Genomic DNA, 19,595 nt, shown 5'->3' with positions numbered 1-19,595 from the left:
AGCATCCCTCCAACTGGGACCCATCCACCCCACCCACGCCGACAGCCAGTCCACGCACACCCCATGTATGTGTGTATGCACACACACACACACACACAGCATATATGACCACCTTTGCACTGAATACAGACCCACAACACTTTGCACCTTCATCTTCCTCTGACATGTCACCCCCACCCATCCCCCACCCCAACCACAGTGCCCTCTCTCCACATGATGCCCCTCCCCCAAACTCCCTCCTGACCCATCTACTGACTGTCGCAGTCCAGGAACCAGGCCCTGGCTTCTAAGTGAGCACCTGTTATAACCGAGGACAGAAATAGCCTCTGGCCTAGGGAAGATGAGGCACTGTGGTCCGCACCCAGCATGGCACCAGAGTCTAGGCGAAGGGAAATTCTGTTCCAGTTTAGTGCAAAGGGGACAATTCATAGAAATGGAGAGGGAAGGAGAGTCCATTATGGCAAGAAAAACAAGTTACCTAAAAAGAAATAAAATGTTTTACTCACAAATACCCACCCCTGGAGCCAGCAAAAGAATTCCAACCTTAGGTGGCACTGTGTTCCAGGGTCTCTGGGGATTCCTGAAAAGAGTGACCCTAGGGGACTCCAGCCCCTCCACCCACAGAGCTCCCAGGAGCTCAATGATAGTTGCCCCCTAGAGTCAGGAAGCAGGTCTCCGGGAAAGGGTCGTCTTCACCCAGCTCAGGACAAGAGGGGAAGGCTGCCATCAAATCCTTGCCCCCAGCCTGGCCACTGGCACTGAAGTTCTCTGCCCAACTCCTGGCCCCGCTTTGGAAGCCGAGGGAAGTCCTGAGGATGCAGTTCACAGTCTGGGGTGTGGGGAAGAGGCCACGGTATGAACGTCCTCAGTGGTCCTGGCCTGTCTCCAGGTATGCATGTGGGGGCATCCCTGTGGGTGTTCATGGCAGATCATCCATGCTTCTATACTCCAGTCTGATCTTTGATCCAGTCCCGAAGGACAGGGAGCCTCGTGTACACGCCTGGCTTGTTCCTCTGAGCACAGCCTTCACCCCAGCTCACCACACCGGCCTGGAAGATCCGTCCATCTGTCTCCACGCTGGACAAGGGCCCACCAGAGTCACCCTGAGAAAAAGCAAATCCTGTGCATGAGGCCCTTACCCAAACTCTCAAGAGCTGCCTCGATCTAACTGGCCTCTCCCATGCCCAGCCGACCCCTCAGCTTGCCCTCTCTTGACACCTGCCCTCTCCCACCCAGGCTTTCCCCAGCCCCACCTCTCCCTAGCTCCAGCCTAGTTAGGCCCCTCCCCTCCCCTTCCCCTGCCCTGCCTTTCTAGGTCCCTCCTCCTCCAGCTCTGCCTCTCCCCTGCAAGCCCACGCACCTGGCAGGAGTCCACACCCCCAGTGAGGAAACCCACACACATCATCCGTGGGGTGATCTGCTGCGGCATGAGGCCCTCACAGGTGGTCTGGTTGATGACACGGATCTCACCCTTCTGCAGGATCAGTGCTCCGGTGCCTGGGAAGACAGTAAGCCAGGGTAGACTGAGGCTCCTGGGGGAAGCCACTGTGCACGGGGAAAACTCACTGGAGATGTTCCCCCACGGGTCAAGTCTACAAGCACTGCTTGGAAACAGCCCAAGTGCCTGCAGCAGGCAGGTAGACGGGCAGGTAGCTGATAGCAGACAGAAGGATATCGTGCAGCCAGAGAAGGTAACAGACACTGCTGCTGTGTCAGGTCAGATAGATATGCACCAAGGTAAGGCATGGGTGGAAAGCAGGAACACCAAAAAATGCCACCAAATGCCACCGTGACTCTTGTCTGTAAGGGAGCCCTCTAAGGCAGGGTTTTACTTTCTGTATGAATGTTCACTGATGTACCGTACTGATCTAATGGAGTTTGTCAGTCTAAAGTTTCCCTACAAACTGCTTGCCCTCCACGGGGCACAGGGACCCACAATGGGTAATGTTGCAGGCCCAGCTCAAAGGCTTGTCCAAGTCGAAAGTAGCGCCCACACCTCGGTTCACACTCATTGAGCACGCGTTTGCAGATGAATAACCACAGTTAATAGACCAGTAGCTGGCCACTAGGTTGTTCTGTGGCAAAGTCGAGGCTTCAGTGAAGGGCCCAGCCTGCAAATTCTACACTTTTCACTAGGAGCCTCCTTTTCCTTCCCACCCCCGACAGCTTCATCCTGACAGGCACCAGGAAGCTGGGTAATCCACCAACTCTGAAGCCAGGATGAATCTGCAGTCAAGGCTAGACACCAACGGGCTGTCAGCGGGCAAGCACCATGGCCTTGCAGGAAGGCCTGAGGCTCTCTGAAGGTCCTTGCCTGGCTGGAAGCTCACCTCCTTCTTGGGTGTGCCCCCAGCCTGTAACCCAGATGGCCTTGCCGGCAGGGAAGACATGGGTGGTATCAGGCAGGCAGATAGGGCGCACCACAGTGCTGTACTCCGCCGGCTTCTCGAGCTCCAGCAGCGCGATGTCATAGTCGAAGGTGAAGTCATTGAAGGAAGGGTGGGTGATGATGCGCTTGAGTTTGTGCTCCTGCACCCCAGAGGAGCTGCGCTTGCTCTGGTCCAGCAGACCCAGGAAGGCCGTCCACTTGGTGGGGTCTGAGTACCTGGGAAGACATGGAGGAGGAAGAGCAGTCACGAGCCGGTGGGTGGGCATGAACGCAGGCGGCACTCGGAGTTCTCAGACTCAGAAGGCTACCCATCATGAACACAGCCTTAAGCAGCTGCCGAGGACCAGGAGCCAGAGGGAAGCTCTCTTACTGGGGCTTCACCTTAAACAGAGACTTTATTAAGCATAGTAAGAGGTGTTGGATTCCCCCTGGGGCTGGCGTTATGGGCAGCTGTGACCCGCCCGATCTGGATGCTGGCAGTTGAACTCAGGCCTTCTAGAAGATCAGTACATTCTCTTAACCACTGAGCCATCTCTCCAGCCCAAGGGCCTCCCTCTTTCTAATGTGGCCTCCCATTCATTCTCTACTCCAACGATGTAGTCATCCACCTATTTGTTTATTCAATCATTATTGGACATCTATGATATTCCAAGAATGGCCCCAGGGCCAACGTCAAGTTCAGAGTGTACTTGGGGTGAGAGAGGTGAAAACCAATTACAGCAATCCCCCGGAGGTCAGGGTGGTAACTGTGACTGTTTGGGAGGTAGGAGGGGAAGAAGCAATCCTCGGAACACAACTACGGTTTTGCCAGCCACAGCCAACCCCACCCCTACGGAGTGGAGGTTGGGGGGGGGGCGACAAGATGTGAGGCACAAAGGGAAAGTTCAGGAGGCGACACTGAATACAGAAAAGGGCCAAGGTCAGGGGAAGTGCAGACAGACAAGAAGCTTCATCCTAAGAGCCCAGCCTCCCCGCCCGCACAAGACTCTCTTTTCCCGGGGGTCTGAGCCAGCTGGCCCGGCTGACAAACACCCACCTCCTACCACTCTGCTCAGAGCCTCCTGCTCCTAAAGGCATCCTCCAGTCACTGGGCCTCTCAAGAGGTCTAAACATACCCTGGGCCCACGGTAGCCCACACCCGTTTCTGGCACAGCTTTCACTGCATGTGTGTGCCTGTACATGTGAGTACACACAAGCATGTTTGCATGATATTTTTGCCCTCCATCCTAGCAAGTCTGTGAAATACGTGGACCAAGTCTTTTTTTTTTTTTTTTTTTTTTTTTTTTTTTTGGTTTTTCGAGACAGGGTTTCTCTGTGTAGCTTTGCGCCTTTCCTGGAACTCACTTGGTAGTCCAGGCTGGCCTCGAACTCACAGAGATCTGCCTGGCTCTGCCGCCCAAGTGCTGGGATTAAAGGCGTGCGCCACCACCGCCCAGCCATGGACCAAGTCTTATACTTCTTTCCCAAGTATCAATACTAACAATGGATGCTGACTATATTAATTCTGTTTGTTTGTTTGTTTGTTTGTTTGAGACAGGGTCTCATGTATTCCAGGCTGGCCTGGAACTTGAACTCACTGTGTAACCAAACATGACCTTGAATTTAAGATACTCCTGCCTCACCAGGTGGTGGTGGCTCATGCCTTTAATCCTAGCACTTGGGAAGCAGAGACAGGTGGTTTCTCTGGGTTCGAGGCCAGCCTGGTCTACAGAGTGAGTTCGAGGACAGCAGGGGCTACACAGGGAAACCCTGTCTCAAAAAACAAGATCCTCGTGCCTCAAGTGACCAAACCAGAGAGAGAAGAGTGTACAGGGTGAGGCTTTGGATTAACCATCCCTCCAGTACCCTTGTCCCCATCACCCATACCATGCACATAGGGCTGGCCTCCCAACATCTGTGCCCTGCTTCCTGCTGGGGTCTCCTCTCTGCAAAAGGCGGTCACAGTAGCAGAGGTCACATGCCCCTGAGCTGCCTATTACAGAAGAGGATGCAGCTGACAGGAAGTCAGACCTTCCTTCTAAGGATGGGCAATTCTTAGGAAATTCCCCTGTGCCTGTATCCTCTGACCTTTGTGGCCAGTAGCCAGGGGTGGAGCGTGCGCTCAGACACAAATAGCCACAACTTCCCACCTAGCTACCTGTTTCCACTGCTTCTCTGACCTCCCAGACTGACGCCTGCCTGCCTCATCCTGAGACACCAATGTGAGCCCTCCTGGTGTGCTAGGTACAGTGCTGGGCCACAAGTACATTGTCACTTTAGCTCTGCCAGCTCCAAGGACAAGAACTCACTGTATCACATCATCAGTGCCCAAGGCCACCTGCAAGCCAGACCAAATCAAGGCTCATCATTCAGCAATCCCAGGGAGCCATGCAGAAACTAACCAAATAGGCTTTGGAATCTATGCCTAGGCTCAAGTCTGGCTCTACCATTGAGCTATGCAACCCCAGAAAAATGTTCTTTTTTTCTTTGCTCCAAGTCCCAGTATCTGTAAAGTAGGGATGTTTATAGACCTGCCTAATTTGTTAGGGATGGCACACAGTTGACCTGACTGCAGGACATGGTGGTACATGCCTTTAACGCCAGCACTCAGGAGACAGAGGTGGGCGGATCTCTATGAGTTCAAGGCCAGCCTGGTTTACAGAGCCAGTTCCAGGACAGCTAGGGCTGTTACACAGAGAAACCCTGTCTCAAAAAACCACCACCACCACCAACAACAACAACAACAAAAAAGACCCTGTTGCGCACCGCGGGTCCCCCCCCCTCCCCCCCCCCCGTCTCCTCCACATAAAAACCCTGAGTTTTATTAGGACTGTTACTGGAATACCTGCCCACTCCACCACCACCCTGCTCTGGTGCCAGCTTACCCTAGCAAAACTCAGACACAGAACGCCTCACTGCACACCTGGATACTTACTTGAAATTTCTGTCATCCATAAAGCAATGAGCCGCAGAGACCAGCCAGTTGGGAGAGATGAGTGAGGCCCCACACAAGTGGCCCTGGCCCAGGGCGTGCAGGCTCACCTGCCAGGGCCACTCGCCCTCGTCCGCATCTGTGCCACCAACCACCCGAGCTTGTTTGGTAAACGATCGCAGCCCACAGTCTGGAGAGGGGACAGAGGACCAAAGTGGAGCCAATGAACATCAAAGGGACATTCCTCAGCACGGGAATCTCCATGGGCTATGCACAGTAACTCTAGAGCAGAAGGGTCCCGAAGCCTCACAGATCCCCCGCCCGCCCCCGCCCGCCCTCCTCCAATCGCATGCTGTTCTGTACAAGTGCATCAAGACTCTAGACACCTGCCGCTTTGCTCAGGCTGGATGTAGTACCACTCGCCTAGATATCCTTGCCCAATGCTGAGGGATGCGGCTCAGAGCACAGTGCATCAGGATTCGGACAGCTGGGCTCTTTCTCCTCCAAGCCACTCACCCCACGGCTACCTATCTATGGAGCAGCCAGTTTGCTGGCTGTGTCTCGGAGGTGCTAACAGGCTGGCTTCCCGTGGAGCAGTGTGTTTATGCCAAGTGGCAAAGTCTTCCTTTCCTCCAGACGGATGTACCCTCTGAGTGGTCACTGGGCTGGGTGAGTGAGGTTCTGGTGGGATCTCCACCCCCGGGCACTCTCCCCGATGACTACCCTGCCCAGTACACACCCTGGCCCACCGCACACCGTTGCCCTGCTTACCACAGTCCTTCTCATCCGAGCCGTCACTGCAGTCCCTCATCCCGTCACACTCAGGGTTGCCCTTGCTCAAACAGAGCCCATTTTGGCAGCGGTAGGTATATTTGGTGCAAGAGACCATCTTCGCTGTTTACGGGAGAGACACAGAGCAGGGAAATCGATCTCTGGGCAGCAAAACCTTGCACTCCTCACCCTAGTTAGCCCCATTTATCACACCCAACTGTCCTTTCAGACCTGCTGCTACAGGTTCTCCGCCTTCTGGAAGATTCTTCCCAGACTTAATACACAGGAAATTTAAGTTTACAAACTCCTGGGTGCACTCCGCAGAGCCTGATACTGGCTACTACGTTGGGGCGCAGTCTCAGTGAGAAGAACGACCACCCCCACAGGAAGGCAGCCAGGGCCGGCCGGGCCTTACCACTGCCACACGAGGCCTCATCGGACCCATCACCACAGTTGTCCTTCCCATCGCACTGCTGGCTCTGAGGGAGACACTTCCCATTGGAACACTTGAAAGTATCCGCAGGACAACCTAGAGAGGCACGGGTCCTTAGCAATTCCCAGCATGCCCCGGGCTTACTGGACCAAGCAGGTACCGGGGGAGCCCCGGCAGCCCACGCCCCTCAGGATACTCACTGCACCCCTCCTCATCACTGCCGTCCCCGCAGTCGTTGACATTGTCACAGACCCAGAAGAGGGGCTTGCAGAACTTGTTCTTGCACACGAACTGGTGGGTGGTGTTGCATTCTGTTGGGGGGGGGGCGCACAAGCATCAGCGGGAAGCTCTCAGGGGCAGCCTGGGCAGGCACGGCGGCCAGAGACGCTGTCCCTGGATAACAGCGAGCTAGCTGCTCTGCACCTCTAGCCACTGATGCTGACGGACACTCGCCTGCCTGCCAAGGTTCCCAATGACAGGGGTGGGGAGACCAAAGGGGTACGGCGGTGAGAACAGGGCCTCACTGCCTTGTGTCTTTCTGCTAGGGTAGATAGCAAGCAAGGCCTTGAAACTGCCAAGGGCAGGAGAAGGTCAGACCACTGGACAAGAAAAGGGTAGGAGGAGGCAGGAGGGAGAGGGCATGGGGTGAGAGGGGGCAGGCTAGGGCAGGCTGGGGCCGGCCACGGCAGGACTTACGGCAGTGGCTCTCGTCACTGAAGTCCGGGCAGTCTGCCCAGCCATCGCAGCGCAGGTTCCTGCGGATGCACCGTCCGGTGTTGCACATGAACATCCCTGGGCACGCTGTAGGGAGAGAGAGGCCTGAAGTCCGTGGCTGCCCCGTCCCTCTCCCTAGCAGCCGCCTCACAGCCCCCCTGAGACCACAGCCCGCCAGCAGAGGCACACTGAACTCCTCCATCTGCAGCCAGAATGGGCAGCAGGCGGGTAGCACTGACCACTAACTGCACCGAGCAGAGAGAGCCATGGGAGAGAAGCCAGCTGCGCGCGCAGTCATGCTACTATCCTGTGTGTTTCCCCGCAGAGGCCTCTGACAGCGCAAACTGCCCGTGAGGTTACAGAGCACTGGCTCCGTGGGGGTATGTATGTGTCCTAGCCAAGTGAAAACAGCATCAGTATCCCCTTCATGCTAACACATGATCTCAAGTTCAATGTTCCTGCAACAGGGAGATGCCTGACAATTGCGCCTTGCCGGGAGGGCAGAACTGTGAGAAGTTTGCTGTGTCACTGGTCCTGCACATACACACTTTAGTCACAAGTGCGTTCTTACATCAAAAGGTATCCGGCCGTCCAGGAAGATCTGTGGAAGCTATGTAGCAGCACTGTATTTTTAAGGTTTATGTATTTTCATTTTATGTATGGGTGTGGGTGTTTTGCTTGCATGTACAGCTCTGCACCACATGCATGCAGTACCCATGGAGACCAGAAGGGGGCACCATATCCTCTGGAACCGGAGCTAACAAGATGGTTGTGAGCCAATCACCCTGTGGTGCTGGGAACCAAACCTGGGTCCTCTGCAAGAGCAACAGGTGCTGTTAATCACTAAGCCATCTCTCCAGGCCCTGCGGTTACATTTTAAATGAAATGTGAATTTAAGTATGTGAAGTGTCGTCCATGATACAGGGTCGAAATTAAAAGTTAGCGGCTGAACATCGCTCAAACCAAACCCTCAGCCAAAACAGCAAAGCCCAGAGTGAGGCAGAATCTGAAGCTTTTTGAGAGCTGACACGATGCCACGGGTGGAAGCCACGTACCTGACCTCATGCAGACTAGTCAAAACACAGGTGTGCTGATGTGGTGTGCAATGAGGGCCATGAGAAATGAGCTTGCTTCATTTCTGTGGATGTGTGTGTGGTGTATGTGTACATACCTGTGTGCCAGTGGGTGCACATACATGTCTGGGCACACGGAGGCCGGAAGTTAATGTCATGTGTCTTCCTCAATCACTGCCCACTTCATTTATTTATTTTCCAGTCAGGCCTTCTCAATGAACCTGGGGTGTAACAGTCCGCCCACACTGGCCAGCAGGCTCCCGTTTCTGCCTCCCCGGCTCTGAGTTATAGCCACACCACCTGGCTTCTGTGTGGGTGTTGGGGGTTCAGACCCAGGTTCTCGAGCGGTGCCTCAAGCACTATGCTATCTGGGCTACCACCTCCTCCGCCCCAAATTCCAAGTTTAGACTTGGGTCCCGCTCTCAAGATACCGCATTGTGCATATGCGAAACTTTTAAAATCTGAAATCCGCAACATTTCTAGTCCCAAGTCTTTCAGACATGGGGCACTCAACCTGTACTGTGTGTGGCGAAGAACTGCTGTTCACACGGCCAATAGTATTTCCTAATGTTTCAAAACTACAGATGAGTTCGAAAAGTGCTGACAGACGCTCAAGAGAAGTACAGATTATCGAAGTCACCATGGCGCTGAACCAGGGAGGTGTGAGCCAGGAAGTTGGGAAGAAGAGTCCTAGGGCTCCCCGCCTCACTGTGGGAAGCAGACCTGAAAAGCACAGGGTGTACTAGAATTGTTCTCATCCTGTTGCTTTCATGTTGGGGATCGAACTCAGAGCCTAGCAGGCGCTTCGCGAGCTCTCTTAACCAGGAGCATGGAGCTCCACCCCGAGTCCAGCCTTTTAAATAAACAGACCTGTTTTCCTGTAAGGCTGCTAGTGAGCTGCATCTGGCACTGTCCTCTCAGAAGAAGGACGGTGTAGGACGGAACAGAGCACTTCCGGGGCCGACCCCTCCCACCATCGGCGCCAACCAAATCTACTCACGGTCATTGGAGTCGTAGGACAGGTACTCGGCGAGGAACCCGGTGTCTGTGTAGGAGTGATCGGAATGGAAATGGACTGTAATCTTGCTGCTGTTGCTGCTGACAACAAACTGGGACCTCTCACCACAGTACCTAGAGGGCAAGTGTGGGGCTGAGGGAGATGCATCGGGCAACCAGACAACTGGGGGTGCCTGGGACCCAGCTCCCCCGACCCCAGGATGATGACTACACCCTTAGAGGCTCACCTCACCCCGTTGATCTCTACATAGTCCTTGGGGCAGGTGCCCAGGGGAATGTTGGGGTCCACCAGATAGAAGAGTTTGAAGAGCACCTTCACATTCCGGTTGTTAGGCACCTGGACAGAGAGATACTTTGGAGACCCTGGCTGCTGCTGCTGCTGTTTTTTTTTTTTTTTTTTTCCTAGACAGGGTTTCTCTGTGTAGTTTTGGTGCCTGTCCTGGATCTCGCTCTGTAGACCATGCTGGCCTCAAACTCACAGAGATCTGCCTGGCTCTGCCTCTCAAGTGTTGGGATTAAAGGCGTGCGCCACCACCGCCCCACTCTTTTGCTGTTTCCTTTTTTTTTTTTTTTTTTATTAAAGATTTATTTATTTATTATGTATACAACATTCTGCCTCCAAGTATGCCTGCAAGCCAGAAGAAGGCACCAGATCTCATTACAGATGGTTGTGAGCCACCATGTGGTTGCTGGGAATTGAACTCAAGACCTCTGGAAGAGCAGCCAGTGCTCTGAACCTCTGAGACGTCTCTCCAGCCCCTCTTTTGCTGTTTCTTAACGCAAAGGATGTCCATGGGCAAACAGTGGAGCAGGGTACCAAATGAACCACACACACACTATGAACCACACACACTATGAACCACACACACACTACTTTTCCTCTTACATTACATAGATAGATATGGTAAAGGGCTCTCCTTTTCTCTTTTTTTAGGTTTTAAAATTTATTTTAACTGATACATAAAACATAAAAATGATATACATTGTTACTACATAATCCTTCCATCAGAGTACCCAGCTGCTGACTGACTGAGAATCACCCTAAATGTTGGCTTTTCCCATCCCTTCCCCCTACTCTCCCCAACTTCTCTGGTAACCACCATTCTCTCAGTTTCTAAGAGACCAACTTCTGGGGATTCCACGTATGAGTGAGGTCATGTGACCCTTGTCTTTCTTGCACTTGGCTTATTTCTCTAACATAATGGCCCACAAATCTTAACAACTTCAGCATGGTGGCTTTCTTGCTATTCTCACGAAATCAAAAATTCACATTTTTCACCTACAGATATTAAGTACTTTCTGTACTTTGTGGTGTATCCAAAGAGCCAATATTTAGGGGCCATTATTAAGTAAGAGTTCTTTGAATGCAAGCAATGTGACACCCGATGGCCAGTGTGATAACCAAGACGGTTACTAAGTAATTAACAGGCGAGTAGCACATACAGCATGGACACTCTGGACAAAGCGATTATTCCCACCCATGTGGATGGAACAGGACTGCCAAAGATTTCACCATGTTCCTCAGAACAATTTGATGTTTAAAATTGTTTATTTTAAAGGAATTATTGATTTCTGGAATTTTCCATTTCATATTTTCAGACTGACTGTAAGTAACTGAAACTTAGAAATCAAAACCACAAATGTGTGAATGGGAATTTGTATTTTTATTACTTTAAAAGGCTAGAATGGTGTCTTGAAATCTTTAAGGGAAGACCTCTGATTTGGGAGGAAGTGAGAGACGCCTAAAGCATGCTCTTACCCTACTGCTGTGCAAGAGCTTGCTCTATTTCACCTTGAGATTTCATCTTATACTAGTCAGAATGTAAGATCAATAAAACAAGTGACAGCTCATGCTGATGAGGATGTGGAGTAAGGGGAACACTCTGGGGGAGCCCACAGAGGCTTCCTAGTGAGAACTCAGGGTCAGAGAATCTGAGCTTGCTTTACCCAGCAGGGCTGCATAATGGAATGATTTGACCATGGGCGTGGTTACCTGGTGTTTGGAAGGGTCTACACTTGACTGTATGGTGTGCTTTGATCTTGCAAGGGGGAGGTCGTTTCCTCCTCCCCTTGACATATTATAAAAAGCCCTTTTGAATAAAGTACGAGGCTACTGAGTATTGATCCAGGCCCTCCTGAAGGTCATCCTGACAGCACCTCTTAGACAGACACTCTCCCTCACTCTATCCAGAAGCAGGCTGACACACAGAAAAGACAAATAAGTGGCCATGTTCTCTCCATCAGTTGCCAATAAAGAGCTAGGACAGAATTCTGAGTATGACTAGTCCTGCCGCAAAGGCCTTCGTCTTGTGGGGCTCTTGAATTTGACTCTTTGGGCTGTTAAAGGGTCACCTTCCCTCTCCTGCTCATCCTCAAGTGCTGTCCTGATGTACCCCCCACCGCCTCACGCCCCCCCTCCCCACAGGTCCTACCTTGATATTCCATGTGCAGTCGATGTTGGGTGGGTAATGGCCTGGATAGTAGGGGCTGCTAAATGTCCCCTGGGGTTCGCTCAGGGAGCCTCCACAGCCTGAGAAGAAAGGCAGGAGAAAGTAGGAAAGTTAAGGACCCCCAGCCAGAAGGTTGGGAAGACCTGCACAGTCTGGGGAGAGCTCTGGCCTCTCACCACCTGTCTGCAAACAGGACCCTGCACTTTGGCTCAAAGCCAACTGCCTTTAAAAGTGGCCCCTTAGCTGGGCATGGTGGCACCTGCCTTTAATCCCAGTTGGGGGTCGGGGGAGTGGCAGAGACAGGCAGATCTCTGTGAGCTCGAGGCAGCCTGGTCTACATAGTGAGTTCCAGGACAGCCAAGGCTACATACTAAAACCCTGTCAAATAAAAAAATTAAAAATAAAAAGAATTTGGTCCCTGGCCTGGGTGGTCAGCAGAATGCCCTTTGGTCTCAGCTTCCAGCCTGTCCCCATTTAAGGCCAGTCTGCCAAGCTCCTGGGTTCAGGAGACCCTCTAAGGCCTGCACCTGTCTACAGCTTAACAGCATGCCCATCATTGACCCTGCCCATCCTTACTGCTCATCTTGGGCAGCTGGAAGAAAGTGGCCTCAAAGCCAGGGTGTCGCCGATCGGTGTTGGTGATCAGTGTGACGAGGAAGACGTTCTGGGAGGAGAGGAAAGTCAGGTTGTAGGAAGGAGGGTAGGTGCCACACAGCCTGCAAGGCAGAGGAATGGAGTTGGTGACAGAGACAACTCAGCCCTTTCACACACAACTTAGCTTCCTTCCGGTCAGAGAGGCCCGGGACCCCATTCCTAACCCTAGACTTGAACACAGAAGACCGGCCAGGGCAGGGTCAAAAAGGCCCTCAGGAAAACCAGGCATGGTAGCACACCCTGAAGCCCCAGCAACGGGAGGCTGAGGCATGAGCTATTCTGGCTATTCTGGGCTATAGAGTAAGGCTGTTTTGGGAAACAGGTCCTACTGTGTGGTACCTAGGCTAGCCACAAATTCTCATCCTTCTCCTTAGTCTCCTGAGTGCTGGAGTTACAGGCATGCACCACCATGCCAAGCTAAAATGTAATTTTTTTGGGTTTTTGTTTTTTTTTTTTTCAAGACAGGGTTTCTCTGTGTAACAGAGTCCTGGCTGTCCTGGAACTTACTTTGTAGACCAGGCTGGCCTCGAACTCATAGAGATCCTCCTGCCTCTGCCTCCTGTGTGCTGGGATTAAGGGCGTGGGCCACCACCGCCCGGCTCTTTTTTAATTTTATTGTTCTAAATTATTTCTCAGGTATAAACTTAATCAGTATTACTTATCATTTACTCACTCATAAGTGGATACTAGATGTAAAGCAAAAGATAACCAGACTGCAACCCACAGCTCCAGGGAGGCTACCTAGCAGGGGGGACCCTAGGATGACTGAGGCTTATGTTTTGGTTTTGCCCAATCACTGGGCAAGCTTTAAGGAAACATTTCATAATTAGGTTAAGAATTTGCACTGTATCAAACTGATGAAAGAATATGCTGGCTGTACTTTCAGGAGGCGAGGCTAAAATCTTTTAGATTATGGATTAGCCTATAGAAAAATGTCTGCTGTAAATCAAACAGTGAAGGGGAAGATGAATAGGAATCTCATTTACACAACTTAAGGAAAACATAGCTCTCTGAACAGATGAAGATAGGTTTCTTCTGTATCCCAGTATCTAATCAATATTTATATGTATAATTCAAGCTATTATTGAGCTTAAAAGGGCTTATTGTGAAATGTTATCATTTTTACTATTTTCTACAGAGAAAATATTTTCCAGTTTCAAATAACCCTGAACTTTTGAATTATAACCTGTTTTGTTTGTTTGTTTGGTTTTTGTTTTGTTTTGTTTTTTCGAGACAGGGTTTCTCTGTGTAGTTTTGGTGCCTGTCCTGGATCTTACTCTGTAGACCAGGCTGGCCTTGAACTCACAGAGATCCACCTGGTTCTGCTTCCTGAGTGCTGGGATTAAAGGCTGAATTATAACCTGTTTTTATATTAAGCTATCTGTGTATTATTTCTCCTGCAGGTGTACATAAAATGTTTTTACATTTAAAAAAGGACAAATACTATACAATTGTATTATATGAAATATATAAAATATACAAATTTATAGAGACAGAAAGATTAGACGTTATCTCAAGATGAAGAAGAAAGGAATATAGAGCAATGATTTCCTAGGTACAGAGTTTCTGTTTTGTGTGATAGAAAAGCCCCACAAATGGACAGTAGTATCAGGACATAATATTATGAATGTAATAAATCAATATAATTAATGTAATTAATGAATATCATAAATATAGTTATTGAATGAATACTGCGAATGTAATCAATGAATACCACAAATGTAATTTATATGAGTTAATTAATGAATATCATGAGTGTAATTAATATCTTGAATGTAATTCATGCCATTGAATTGTGAACTTAAAAATGATTACAACTGCAAAAATTATGTTCATTTAAAAAATAAGGTGGAATGTAATCACCATATATTATATCTGTATATGAAATTGAAGGCAGCAATGTTCTAAAATAAAATTTAAAAATAAATAAATAAATAAGAAAAGAGCCAGACAGTAGTGGCACACACTTTTAATCTCAGCACTCAGGAGGCAGAACCAGGCAGATCTCTGTGAGTTCGAGGCCAGCCTGGTCTACAGAGTAAGATCCAGGACAGGCACCAAAACTACACAGAGAAACCCTGTCTTGAAAAACAAAAACAAACAAACAAACAAAAAAAAAACCAAAAATAAATAAAAAGAACTCACACACGAAAAAATTACTTATCTTAGTGGCTCAGTGCAGCTGGAGCACCCTGTGCCTTCTACAAGCTGCACAGTGAGAACCATCAGTGGTGTGGTGGGATTTGTGGCCCCTTCCAAGGCTGTATTATCAATCTGCAAAGCTCCTTGAACTATGGGCTGGTCTGGGGATCATGGAGTTTTGAGATTCATTAAATGAGTCAGTGAAGCTAACTTCAAATAATTTATCTGTGGGGTCTTCTCCAACCCAACAAGAGTTCAGGACCCTCAGTCCCCCAGTGTTCATCAGCTGTCTCCTTGGCAACAGACTGAAGGCTTCGGGCAAACTTCAATGGGTCAATAACATGATGGATGGGTTTGACGTAGGAGTATCTGTAGCCACTACATTAGACACAAACCCTGCACATGACATAACCTTGCTTGGCCTTAGAGCCAGTCTGGATGCTTTAATCGAGCCTGGAGGAGCGCGGAACCTCAGATGAAAGCCCACTACCCTGGACTGCCTCTGACCCACAGCTCCTGCACGGACTTGTGCACACCCAGCTGGGCCCACCTGACAGCTCCTGGCATCAGGATGCCAGGCATTGTTCTGTTTGTTTACTTTGGAGAGAAGGTCTCACTATGTAGCTTTAGCTACTTGGATCTCAGATATCTGCCTGCCTTAGCCTTTTTTATTATTCTCTTATTAAGAACATGCCAAATGGGGACTGGAAAGATGGCGCACTTGCTGCCCTCCCAGAGAACCTGAGTTCCGTTCCCAGCACCCATGTTGGACACCTCACAACTGCCCATAACTCTAGCTCCAGGGCATCTGGACACCCTCTTCTGGCCTCTGCATACTCATGGCATTCACTCACACATCATATCTATGAATAAGAAATAATGATAAAAATAAATTTCTTTAAAAAATAACTTGACATAGTTCTTGGTAGATGGTTTGTGTTTGTTTCTTTTCAGAGCTGGGAATAAACTCAGCTCCACACAAGCGCTAACTACTGAGCTACAGCCTCACATAAGCTCTCAACTACTGAGCTACAACCCCACACAAGCACCCAACCACTGAGCTACAACCCCACGCAAGCACCCAACCACTGAGCTACAACCCCACACAAGCACTAACCACTGAGCTACAACCCCACACAAGCACCCAACCACTGAACTCCAGCTCCAGCCAATGCTTTCAAACCCATTGACTCAAAATCTCCACAGTAGGCACTAGAACTACCCTGTCACAGATAAGGACACTGCATCACCGAGAGGCTAAAAAGCTTGCCCAAGATTCTATGCTTAGTATGTGATAAAAGAGGTATGGTGGCGCACATCTTTAATCCCAGCCCAGGAAGCAGAGGCAGGCAGAACTCTGTGGGTTTGAGACCCACTTTGTCTGCATATAGCCTCTGTCTCAAAAAAAAAAAAAAAAAAAAAAAAAAAAAAAAAAAAAAAAAAAAAAAAGAACAAAACAACCAAATACAGTATAATCCTTCCTAAAGGCATGCACACGCGCACACACAAGTCAGGCTGAACCTAGTGGTAATTGGTCCCAGGTGGGGAGGCGAAGAGTCAGTGTGATGATTAGAGCTACCAACTTGATAAAATCTAGAACCACCCAGGAGATGAACTTTTGGACATGCAAAGGGGCTGTGAGTGGTGGGTGGTGCCATTCCCTGGTGGGGACCCTGGTCTGTATAAAATGGAGAAAGAGACATCAGGCATTCAGCACTCTGCTCCTGACCATGGATGCAATGTAACCAGCTCCCTCAAGCTGTTACCACTGTGACTCCCCACCATGGCAGACTTGACCTGGAACTCGAAGCCAGATCAACTCTTCCTCCCTTAAGTGCGTGTTTTCAGAGTGTTTTTTATCACAGCAACAGGAAACTAAGACAGCCATGATCACTCTTCTGCTTACTGATTTCTCATTTTTGTCCCTACTGGAATTTCTCTTTATTATTATTTTTTTTAATAATTTATTTAACTTTATTTAATGTGCATTAGTGTGAAGTGTCAGATCCCCTGGGACTGGAGTTACAGGCAGTTGTGAGCTGCCATGTGGGTGCTGGGAATTGAACCGGGTCCTCTGGAAGAGCAGTCAGTGCTCTTATCCTGTGAGCCATCTCTCCAGCCATTATTATTATTATTATTATTTATTAGTTTGTATGTATGTGTGAGAAAGCGTGTGTGTATCTCACACTTGTAGCCCAGGCTGTTCTAGAACTCACTGGGTAGTGCAGACAATCCTCCTGCCTCGGGTTTCTAAATGCTAGGACCCAGTATGAACCACATGCCTGGCTTTTGGCTTCTTTTTGGGTGTAGGGGGTATTTCTTTTTTACATAATTAATAGATGGGAAAGATACTTATAGAGAGATGAGAAGGGGAACAGTCCTGACTGCTACGCTGTAGCAAGAGATGGTTCTGTCTTGGTTTGGGCCAACATGGATAGAAGGCTTTGACCTACTTCATCAAGGAGAAGCTGACCATCCCCCAGTACCCTTGACAGGTGTGAGAAGAACTCTATCCTGGCATGGGGCTATCTGGGGTACCCATCTTGGGCTAGCCCCCCACCCCCACCCCAAGCAGGTATATTAAGGATACCTTTATTTTCTGTAATTCTGATGGTGGTTTTGCCCTCCTTGTACCAGCAAGAGACTATTAGAGCTTCGCCTAACAAGACCCTTCAGATATCTGCCAGCCAATCCAGAGCCCTCATACTTCCTCCATAAGGCTGTCACGTGTGGGGTCCGGCAGCAGACAGCTAAGAACAGCCCTGGCTCCAGAGCCTGCTGAGATGATCCCAGTGAGCCAGTCTAAGGCCTGTTCCTTCATGTTGGTTCTCTCTCTCTCTCTCTCTCTCTCTCTCTCTCTCTCTCTCTCTCTCTCTCTCCATCCCCCCCCCCACATGAGAACTCTGCATGTCTGCCTGCATGCTAGAAGAGGGCATCAGATCCCATTATAGATGGTCGTGAGCCACCACGTGGTTGCCGGGAATTGAACTCAGGACCTCTAGAAAAGCATCAGGACTCTTAACCACGGAGCCATTTCTCCAGCCCCAGGTTTTGTTTCTTAAATAAACCGCTGACTCTTCCTTACTCCCTCTGTCTCCCAGCTGACCTGGAGCCCCCCGCGTTCCTCTGTATACTGAGGTGAGCTGTGCTGTACTGAGCAGTGTTGGGCCATGTCCCTTCCTCTTGGGAACTGTAACAAGCCACCTTTCCAATGGTAACTGTCTCCAGGACTGCAGGCCTGGCTATCCCTGCTCCATGGGAAACTACCTTTCTGACAGCAGACTCACGTGCCCTCAGCAGTCAGGCAGGGAGGTCCAGTTTTCTCTGCTGGATGTGCACCAGCCTTGACTCGGCCAAAGCTGAGCAACTCCTGGCCCCACTCCCTGGAGCTCACGCTGGTGTGCGCCATACCTGCTCTCCACAGTCTGTCTCCACTGTGGCCTGTGGTCAAATGCCACAGACTGTATCCCAAGCCCATGCCACAATCGGTTCAGACGGCTCATCCCAGCAAGGGCCGGGCTCCCTCGGCCGTCGGAACCTCCCTTGCTTCCCAGGACACTCACCGCACCACAGCGTGCGGCTCCATGGGGCTCAGGGTATCATAGACGGTGACCAGGTCACTGCCTTCCTCATCACAGGGAGCGACATCAAAGCTGCGGAAGGTGAGGCTCAGGACAGAGTTGGCGTCCCCCCTCAGGACCCACTGGCAGCGGGCATGAGCTGGGTAAGGGCTGTCGGGGAAGCCCGGGGTGGTGAAGCGCGTCACCTCCCCACCATGGGCATGCAGGGCAAAACTGCAGCTTTCTGTGTGAGAGACAAAACACAAGGAAGGTGTTGACCCTGCAGGCCACACCCCGGGCTTCTTTACCCGCCCCCCCTACATCCCAAATCACCAAAAGCTCACTCAGGTAGACACAAGGAAGGGCTTCTTGGAGGGGAAGGGAAAAAGAGGGTATGCCTGTCCTTCAGCACCATCTAACTTCTGGGGAGCCCACGGCTTAAGGGGCATCTGACAAGATCCCGTTCTTTCCCACCAGGGGTCGTCAACATGGCACTTACTGTCCCGAGGCCTCTGCAGCATTCTGGGGTCAGTGGCTGAAGAACAAGAAGGTAAACATTTCACCAAAATGATGTCCTTACTCTTGCTTCCTTATTAACCAAAAGGGACGTGCCAGCCAGCCCGCAGTCCTCAGGTCACCTGAGCCTGTGGGCGCTGATCCCGGCCCCCCCTCCTCTACAGGCTGGGCCACACATTCCCGCCCTGGTCCGCCCCATACTCACGGAAGGCCACCACAGAGGTCAGCTCGAAGGATTTCAGTGCTCGTGCTCGAGGTGGCAATGTGACCACTCGCTCCACAGCCATGGCTCGCTCAACCTCTTCCGCCAAGTCCGGAGGGATGCTGAACTCTGACCAGTAGTAGGCAATGACACTGCCTTCACTGCGGAGACAGGGGGGAGCCTGTGATGTGGGGCTCCGGAGACCCCTGCATTCTCTACTACCACGGGCACACGGCAGTTGAGGCTACTCCGAGAGACACTAGCCTGCCGCGGGCTCTCTGTGCTGCCCGCCCACTCTAGCCCTTGACCTTTGCTTGCTCTCTTGGTCTCAGCCCTCAAGCGGACATGTCCTGGGGTCAGCTCAAGTTTAGGAGTGAGGAGGAAGCCTTTCTGGACACCCCAACTCCCTCAAGTTGTCCAAATCTGGAAAATCAATGTCTTTCTGAATGTAGCACACGCGGACGTCCCCCAGCCAGCACCACTAACCATCAATCCCTGCCGTGGAGACAGGAGGACCAGGTGTTCTAAGTCAGTTGCACAAAGGACAGACACATGATCCTATGCCCAGGGAGTCAAGGCCCACATCAGCACCAAAGCCAGCACCCACCTGAACGCAATTATACCCGACCTCTTGTAGTAGGGACCCAGGACAGGAACTTCACTGTACAACTGCTTCAGCTGAGGGGAGAGGACAAGGCATGAAGCTGACCAAACAGTAGAAATGACCCTTCCCCGGGCTGCTCCCATGCTCTACCCGACCCCC

General features: G+C 50.7%; 1 protein-coding gene across 1 annotated transcript in view; it reads right to left on the bottom strand.

The window, feature by feature from the left end:
- Positions 1-479: 479 nt before the first annotated feature.
- St14 (ST14 transmembrane serine protease matriptase) overlaps positions 480-19,595 on the bottom strand; it is a 46,563-nt gene continuing 27,447 nt past the window's right edge. The window contains exons 4-19 of the mRNA XM_028858986.2: positions 19,440-19,510; positions 18,836-18,993; positions 18,614-18,649; positions 18,118-18,358; positions 12,335-12,474; positions 11,741-11,838; positions 9,536-9,645; positions 9,292-9,422; positions 7,201-7,305; positions 6,705-6,815; positions 6,487-6,600; positions 6,072-6,194; positions 5,304-5,490; positions 2,331-2,605; positions 1,361-1,497; positions 480-1,103 (exon numbers count right to left, since the gene is read on the bottom strand). Of these exons, the coding sequence (XP_028714819.1) occupies positions 942-1,103; positions 1,361-1,497; positions 2,331-2,605; positions 5,304-5,490; positions 6,072-6,194; positions 6,487-6,600; positions 6,705-6,815; positions 7,201-7,305; positions 9,292-9,422; positions 9,536-9,645; positions 11,741-11,838; positions 12,335-12,474; positions 18,118-18,358; positions 18,614-18,649; positions 18,836-18,993; positions 19,440-19,510 (2,199 nt within the window). The 3' untranslated portion in view covers positions 480-941. The remainder of the gene's footprint in view (positions 1,104-1,360; positions 1,498-2,330; positions 2,606-5,303; positions 5,491-6,071; positions 6,195-6,486; positions 6,601-6,704; positions 6,816-7,200; positions 7,306-9,291; positions 9,423-9,535; positions 9,646-11,740; positions 11,839-12,334; positions 12,475-18,117; positions 18,359-18,613; positions 18,650-18,835; positions 18,994-19,439; positions 19,511-19,595) is intronic.

This window comes from Peromyscus leucopus, chromosome 7, assembly GCF_004664715.2.
Source record: "Peromyscus leucopus breed LL Stock chromosome 7, UCI_PerLeu_2.1, whole genome shotgun sequence".
NCBI classification, from domain to species: domain Eukaryota; kingdom Metazoa; phylum Chordata; class Mammalia; order Rodentia; family Cricetidae; genus Peromyscus; species Peromyscus leucopus.
This window is presented reverse-complemented; position numbering and strand designations above follow the sequence as displayed.